Source organism: Mandrillus leucophaeus, unplaced genomic scaffold (genome assembly GCF_000951045.1).
Source record: "Mandrillus leucophaeus isolate KB7577 unplaced genomic scaffold, Mleu.le_1.0 Scaffold490, whole genome shotgun sequence".
NCBI classification, from domain to species: Eukaryota; Metazoa; Chordata; class Mammalia; order Primates; family Cercopithecidae; genus Mandrillus; species Mandrillus leucophaeus.
The window spans coordinates 2,374,930-2,383,637 of record NW_012105254.1 but is presented as its reverse complement, the minus strand read 5'-3'; the positions used below and the strand labels follow the sequence as shown (position 1 = coordinate 2,383,637).

The 8,708-nt window shown below is 38.3% G+C and overlaps 1 protein-coding gene across 3 annotated transcripts in view; it reads left to right on the top strand.

Annotated features, from left to right (window-relative positions):
• Positions 1–8,708, top strand: part of BMX (BMX non-receptor tyrosine kinase) — a 100,116-nt gene that overhangs the window by 50,634 nt on the left and 40,774 nt on the right. For 2 of the 3 annotated variants that reach the window (XM_011995537.1, XM_011995538.1), the window contains exons 2-4: positions 2,157–2,303; positions 3,141–3,245; positions 5,253–5,334. In XM_011995537.1, coding sequence (XP_011850927.1) covers positions 2,157–2,303; positions 3,141–3,245; positions 5,253–5,334 — 334 coding nt within the window. Of the gene's footprint in view, positions 1–1,088; positions 1,221–2,156; positions 2,304–3,140; positions 3,246–5,252; positions 5,335–8,708 lie in introns of those variants that run through there. The other variant, XM_011995539.1, reaches the window with a different exon arrangement.

Genomic DNA, 8,708 nt, shown 5'->3' with positions numbered 1-8,708 from the left:
GTTGTATCTTTGTTCTCATTGGTTTCAAAGAACATCTTTATTTCTGCCTTCATTTCGTTATGTACCCAGTAGTCATTCAGGAGCAGGTTGTTCGGGATTTTCACATTTTTAAAACAGTGTTGTTAATGTCACAAATTGATTCAGCATCTAAAAAAATTAAAAAGTAAATTTTCTATTCAACTAATCAGATCCATTTAATTAGCACTCTGCTTTGAGGAATGATATTTCAGCTGTGGATATAAAAAATTGGCAAGAGTTTTCACAGCTTTCTCCTTCTGCCTCATTAGTAAAATATAGAAATATAAAAGGCAAAAGTACCCTACGACTATGTGCAGTGTGATATTGCCTCCCCAAAGGAGGCTTTCACTCAAAAAAAAGTAGACCCTCATGGTTTCTATAAGTCTCTGAGCAAATTCTCTTCTGGCCACAGACTTTGGGTGTAGAAAATAAGCTTATCGGGGCAGGTGGATATGTAGAGTTCACAATGGAAGCAGAGATAAAAGGAAGGCATGCTACCTACCTCCATAGGCTCTACTATACCCTGATCTCTGCCCTGTCTTTGATCACTGGACAAAGAAACCAGTGACCATTGCAAATAGCACCCATTGTACTCAGAAGAAACCCATTCTACTTTTGTGAAAGAATTATCCTTTTTAAATAGCTAAAACAATATCCCAAGCAAAAAGTAACCAAGACTTTATTATATTGAATGGATAAGGTTTCCACTACTTCTGTCTAAAAATCAAATAATGCCCTTGGAGGACAGTTCAGGAATTAATAAATAATCTTTTGTTCTATGTAGTAAATAATAAAAGCTGGTTTTCTTAATTCCACTTTGAGAGTTGTGTGGTCTATGTTAGGAGGAAAGCAGGCTGGAGTCAACCATGGTTTATTCAATGCCAGGCTGTATTTCTTAGTCTCCCTTTCATTTCACTCTCTGCCATAGTGGGTCCATCATACTCCCAGGCCAGTGAGAAGTGCCCTCTAGTGATTGGATGGGTTCACTTGGCACCCGCCTCCATGCAGACAGAGCAATGCCTGTGTGGGTGCTTCCTGATCAAGACTGATAAGTGGAATGCAAATATCTTCTTTTGAATGCATGACCCTGGCATAGCCAGAGGGAATATGAGTGATGGTGCCTCAAAGCAGTAACTTTCTGCTTAGAGCTTGAGAGTTAAAGGTAAGGACCACACGTATACTTCGGCTCTAGCGAGTCTAAGGTGAGTAAAGCCTTCAGATTACCAGTAAAGAAAGATCTTAACTATTGGGCATGTGAATTCAAATAACGATGCAATTTCGCAAAGCAAAGAAGAACATAAGGAAGTTTGTCTCTCTGGTCTACTGCTCAACATTGTTACTTTTCATGATCAGACCTGATATCAGACTGAGGGATGAAGTAACTGTCTTAGTAGAAGTAGAAAATGAATGCATTTATTTTTCAGAAATAGCTTAAGTTTTAATGTTTTACATGATTTTGGAATAAAAAGGAAGGGTCTTTTTACTTTGTAAATGTACTCATTTTTTCAGTTCTTTTAAATCTCTTTTGATAGCATCTGTTATTGCGCCCTCATACATTTTCCTCATTTTATCTTATCTTAGGCATTCACTTTGATTTTAAATTCTCATAGATATTGAAAATTATACCTGTGTAATTTATGTTAAATATCTGGTCATGATCAGGGGCTGCAGGTGTTATTTACAATAATGTCAGTGTCTCATAGTGGTTTGGGTAATTTGGTCAAATTACTGGCCATTACTTCATAAATTGTGAGCTGTCTGGAGTTAAATTTTTTAAAGTTTTATTATATCCAATTCAATTCAACCAACACGTATAGAATGTTTAAAGAGTAAGGAGCATTTTGATAAGGTGGTCTGGAGAATGAGGCAAAGATGATGAATTTATTATCCACAGTGGGAGGAGTCAAATGTATAAAGTGTTTTTTAAAAATCAGCATATTTATAAAATCCGAAGCAAAGGCAGCAGAAAAACTGTAGCTATTGTGTAATTTATTCTATAATCCTAAGTCAGTCTCATTTTTTAAAAATTAGCATTTGTATTATCCCTTAATAGGAAATAGTTGAGGAAAAGATATGAAGGTTAAAGAGAACTTACCTAGATGCTGCAAATACTCATTTTAATTATTTATTTTGTTTAGGATGATAATATGGATACAAAATCTATTCTAGAAGAACTTCTTCTCAAAAGGTCACAGCAAAAGAAGAAAATGTCACCAAATAATTACAAAGAACGGCTTTTTGTTTTGACCAAAACAAACCTTTCCTACTATGAATATGACAAAATGGTGAGACATCATGTGTTCCGTTGTTTTTATACTATTTATTACTTTTCCTAAGTCTCCACAACGTACTTGATCATAACGAAAGAATATCAGGTTTCTTAGCGTACACAGTGAAGAGCCACTTCTATCCACTTATCACATGACCTTTTCTTAATGAAAGTATAATGAATTCAAGATAAAGGATTTTAAAACATTAGTTAACTTTACTAAGGCAAATTATAACTTTAGAACAGTGGTTCTCAACTGAGGGCATTTTTGCTCCCCAGGTGACATTGGGAAAAGACTGGAGATATTTTGGGTTGTTCCAGCTGGGGGATAGGAACAGTAAGTGTTAAAGGCATCTAGCGAGTAGAGGCCAAGAATGCAGCTAACCATCCTGCAGTGCACAGAGCAGTCCTCACAACAAATAATTACCCAGCCTTAAATGGCAATTGTGCCTTAAAACAATGCTAGAAATAAGACTATTCCTGTACAGTTGAGAATTCTACTATAGTAAAAATACTGAAATACTGTCATAAGATTGAACCAAAATGAAGATGCTTTGCAGAAGTTAAATCTTGATTTTCCTGAGTATATTAACCACATGGTAGGTGATTTGAAACACATTTCAAGATAATCAAACAAGATTATTAACCACTGGAATGTATGTGTTTGTGTCCAGATTCAAGGAATAGATTCTGTTGTCATTGGATTTTGACTATTACGGGATAATGGGAAGTGACTCTCCATTGCCCACCCCCTACCCCAATCTCCCTCTCAAGCATGACTTGAGCTTTATGCCTTTCCTTGTGCACCATGATGTATTGCATGAGGTATCTTACATTTTGTTTTTTAATTCAGAAAAGGGGCAGCAGAAAAGGATCCATCGAAATTAAGAAAATCAGATGTGTGGAGAAAGTAAATCTCGAGGAGCAGACGCCTGTGGAGAGACAGTACCCATTTCAGGTAAAGGGAAGAACAACATTACATTGGGTGGATACTTCTTCCTTTAATTTTTCTATTGTAAACTCAATATATCCAGGAAAAATAAGGATATTTCAAAATAATCTATTCAGACAATGACAAGGCTTGGAATATTCCCACATGGGAGTTGGGCATTTTGCTAAAATTCTGTCCACAGTCTGCCTTCTCTGGAGGGAAGGGAAGCAAGGCAGGAGTGTAAGTCGCAGTGACCTGACCTGCCTCAGGTCTGATCATCACTTTTAACACACATTGCTGAGTATCTCTGATGTGGTACACAGTAGTAGGCATACTATGGGGAACGAAACACTGCCCCTACCCCAAGGCACTGACAGGGAAGTGGCAAAATAAACTAATACACAGACCACTACAAAGCAGTGAGGGTGCGTGTTCAGGTGGAGGTCAGCAGAACGCATCCATGGAGTCCCAGGATGTGGAAGCTTCGTTCCTCACTCCAAGAGGCTAGAGAGATATTCTATTGGAGGTGACACTCAAGTTGGGAAGGACAAGTAAAATTTAGCCCAGCAAATATGAGAAGGACAGTGGGACAAAAGAAGCAGCAGGTGTCAAGGTGTCAAGGCACTGATAAGTGAAATAGTATGACATGTTTAGAGAGCACTAAGTAGTCCCTATGAATAGAAAAGCCCATGCGACAGTAAAAGAGATGAGCCTGGAGAGGTGACCATGCTAAGGAGTTTTCATTTTATCCTGAAGTGTTTTAAACAATGGTATGGTATGGAGTGTATGCTGACAGTACCTTTTGGAAGTGGCCTAATCTAAGTCATGCCCAACTTTTCTTATATCATAAAAAGTTACATTTCTGATCTAAAGGTAGATGGATTGTCTTTCAGATGGCCTGACTACCCTGTGCTAGTATTAGGAACCTGTGGCTAAAAATGAAATACAATAATCCAGTTGATTAACAACCCATACTTCCCATTTGGAAAAAATATTACCAGGCCAGGCACAGTGGCTCATGACTGTAATCCCAGCACTTTGGGAGGCCAAAGAGGGAGGATCACTTGAGGCTGGGAGTTCAAGACCAGCCTGGGCAACATAGTGAGAACTCATCTCTACATAAGCATTTTTTTCACGAAAAAATTACCCAATGGGGGGAAACCAGGGGAAGTCATGCTCATGGAAGATGCTGCAAACTCACCTCACAGAGGCACAGGCTGCTCAAAAGATCACAGGCTTTGGAGCCCCCACAGAGTTCCTAGTCCCACCACTTATACTTGTGCAACCATAAACACATACTCAACTTCCATTTCTCATAGAGTTGAAAAAAGATTAAAATATTGAAGTAGCTAGGAAAGAGCCCAGCAACTAGTAAGTGTTTAACAAATGTGTATATTTATCAACCAGAGTTGAATAAACTAGAGAAAGATCTGGAGAAGATATTGTAACCTTCAAATGTTCAAACATTTGTCTTAAGAAATAGAAATATATTCTGGGGATTCCTGGGGTGCCACATGATTAAACAGATGGAAGTAACAGGGAGACATATTTTTACTCAAAGTAAGTGTGAACTGTATAATGATCAGAATATATGCATATTGGCAGAGATGACATAGTAAAGAACATTCCATCCTTGAAGGTATTTTTAAAGATAGAGCAGTTAAACATTTTCCAGTGGGCTGTAAGGAAATCATGCACTGGGTAGGCAAATGGACCAGAACAATCCTAAGACACGTGTAATGTCTAACATATTAATGTCCATAGTCCGGGGCATCCGTGATGAGAACTCAGTGTTCACTACTACTATTGGGTGCATCATCGCTGTAATTTTCCAAAGTATAGGAGTGTCTGGGATAAAACAAACTGATAGCTGGAGGATTTTTTTAAGCAGATTTTTTTTCCATCTAATTCCAGAGCTGATGTATACTATATAAGCAAACTCAAGGTTTCCTTTGGATGACAAAAAATTTGCAGGTGCACCAAAGTGAACTAAGTGCAATTATATATAAACACACCAAATATTTTCCTTTTCAGATTGTCTATAAAGATGGGCTTCTCTATGTCTATGCATCAAATGAAGAGAGCCGAAGTCAGTGGTTGAAAGCATTACAAAAAGGTAATTCAAGAAAAGAAATGTTGAAAGAGAAAGGTCAAAAAAATGTCATAAAAGAGAGTCATTTTTTGAGGCTTGGTGGAGGAAAGATATGGCAGTAAAAAGACTCAATGCCAAGAGACAATCTACTGATTTTCCTACTAATATCAGGGAATGTGTCAGACTCATCCTCATTTTTGCATTCGCATTGTTACATAAGGAAGCCTGTGGATCGGATACTCTGTCCCGCACAGAGCCAGTATTGTGCCTTCCCAGCAGCTTAGGGGAAGCCAGGCCACCTGCTCTCCACTCAGTATGCTTGCCTTTACCAGAGGGAAAGTCTAGGTCATCATGGGGATATGTCAAGTCCTGTAGGTACCAGACTTTTGATGTTTATAGAAAGTTACATCTAATACTTATACTGAGCATTTACCTTTTGCCAGCTACTTTTCAAATACTTGTAAAACATTTTTTTAGGTAACGCTCTTAACAACTCTATGGAAAGAGGTAATATTATTCTCCATTTTTCAGACAAGTGAAGTTTTTAAAACATGGCCAATGTCATAGATACAGTAATGAGGGACTCAGAACTCAATTACCTAAACCTGACTTTTTAACCAATACATTGTAAATGCTAGGCAAAACTGAAGATTTACTGACACTTTTATTCAGTGATGTTTAGGCTGCCCTGGTAACAACTTTTGGTAGAAGGGAGAGAATCATTGTTAATGATTTGGCACTACAGTATTTCCCTCTGTGGTATTTTAAAGATGGGTAATGGTGTGAAAACAATATTTAACTCAAATGAATTGTTCCGTTTGTTGTGAAATTTCAGGTATTATGCTCCTAGATGGAGGAAGATTTTATTTTATTTTATTTTATTTATGTTTTAGATGATGATTCTTGCTCGGTACACCTCAAATTACACGCAGTTACTCCACTTTGATGCAAATATACCCTTTTCACACATGGGGCTTAATTTTTCCTTTGCATAAAAAGGTTTAGCAACCCATTCTGCAGGTAGCAAGTGGTCTACTGGGGGACAGAAGCTTCCCTCTAGCCACCACCAGCTCATTGAAATGAGAAAGGCAACCGCTCTAGAGTTAGATACACCTGCAGCAAAGTCCTGCTTTGCTGTGTCGCCTAATAAAATCATCTAACATCTCTGGATTTAAGTTTCTTGACCTGTAAAATAGGAGATCACATTTCTTTTCTCCTAGAGCAGTCACGAGCCACAAGTGAGACACTCATAAATATATTAAAATATCTTATGCACAAACATGAGTCACTGTGGTTACACTAGGGCTTCTAGGAGGAGCCCTAAGATTCTGCTTCCCATTTAGTCTCCTTTGGTGGAATTTCCTGAGCGGTAGGTGCTATGTCCTATGTGCAGCTCTTGGTCATGCCCTGCTAGATCTCATGTGCCTGAGCAGCTCATGTGAAGACATATGAAATGTAAAGGAAGAGCAGAGAAAGAAGCAAAAACACATCTCCTAGCCCCTCATAAAACTGCAGAGAGTCCCCATCACTACAGCTGCCATATGCACAATAAGTGATTTGTCTCTATGCACAATAAGTAGTTTGTATCAGTTAGTGATGCTTTGGGCTGCAGGTAAAAAGACATCAAACAGTTGCTGAAGCAAAATCCACTTTTGTTCTTCTCCCACAGTAACAAATGCAAAGGTAGGCAGTCAGTCAAGGGCTAGTGCAGCAACTCAGTGAAGTCAGTAGGTATGCAGGCTCCTCCTAGCTTTCTGCTCTGTTATCCTTAGAGGCTGCTGGAGAGATTCCAAACCTTCCCAGAAGCCTCCCTGCAAACTTATGTGCTTATGTCACATTATCCAGAACTATATCTGATGGCCATTGATGTGGAGGCTAGAGACAGTATCTTTTTTTTCCAGTCTCTGTGCTGGAAGATAGTGAGAAAGAAGGTGCATGGGATTTGCTGTCAAGTTGGCCAACCAACCTGCTGCAGGAAAACAAAGAGGTTCTCCTGCTCAAATATTCTCCCCTACAAAGTTTCATTGTACTATAATGACTCCTTCTGACTTATGTGTCTATTATTTGGCTCAAGCATTATAAACTGAGGTAGACATTTAAGACAGAATTTTCCAGATGTTAACCTACACTTGGAAGGTTTGGGCTGATTCAGTGGTAACAGAGGAGTGTGGAGTGTGTGTCAACTATCATGGTTCTGAATTCAACTAACCAGATGTGGAAAAAATGTGCCCTTCCTTCCAAAAATTAAAACAGAAGGGGGTTTTGCAGAGGAGTTGGCACCTGTACATCGTGATGTAGTAGAAAAAGCCTGAGGCTGAGTCTCAGGTCTGCTATTTATTAAGCTTGTGAACTTGAGCAATTGTACTACCTTTCTGCACTTCAGTTTACCTAACTGTGTGAGAGGTATAATAACAATAGCTACCCCTCAGGCTCTTGAATCGATTAAATTAGAGGACATGTGTAAAGGAAAATATGTAAATGTAAAGTCCTATAGATATATGAATATATGAGTTCCTCTTATTGTCATTATTAGGTGGTGAGATTGTTGCAATGTTGACTTTTGGATTTGGTTGGAAAAAGAATTAGTTACCCAGGAAACCAAATCCATGTAGTAAGGAAATAATAGGAATCCCAACACGCGGAGGCCAGGAGCTTAGAGAGTAGGAAGGCAAGTAATGTGCTCAAGAGATTGCAATGGCCATTTGGAACCAGAATTAGAAACTTACATTTTATAATTTTAACTCTTTTTGCCTTTTGTGATTTCTGCCACATGAAAATGCCAGCTTTTCAGCTAAACTGAGCTAAGTTAAATTAAGGGAATGATATCACTAAAGCCCACTGTTTATTGAACACCTACTTACTCTGGGTCAAACACTGCTAGCTGCTTTACATACATTATCTAACAGCCTCCCAAAGACCCGGTAAAGTAAGTATTATCTCCATAGACTTCCTTGAGTCAGGACTGTAAAGGAGAAGCAGAACTCTCCTGGGATCAACATAAGGAAATCTCAAGATGAACATTAAGTCAAGAGAGAAAGAGTTAAAGGCACACATAGAACAAGCCCTTCTCACCTAGATACTCTTCTTAAAATATACTAAGATCTTGTAGGTTTCTCTGTTGTATTTCAAAAGAGGCTAATTTGTTGTAGATTAAAATTTCATTTATTTGAATTATACATTGCCCTATTCCTGTGGCTTTTTAAAATATGCACATATTCCTAGGAAAGTAGCCCCATATACCATTCATTCCTTAGTATAAGCATGTCAAAGTCACAAAAGTCAAGGAAGGGATGAGAAGCAGTTCTAAATGAAGGGAAGCAAAGTGCCATGTGTGATTTTGAATTGGATCCTTGATCAGAAAAAAAGTGAGTGATTATAAAGGCCATTATTGGAATAAT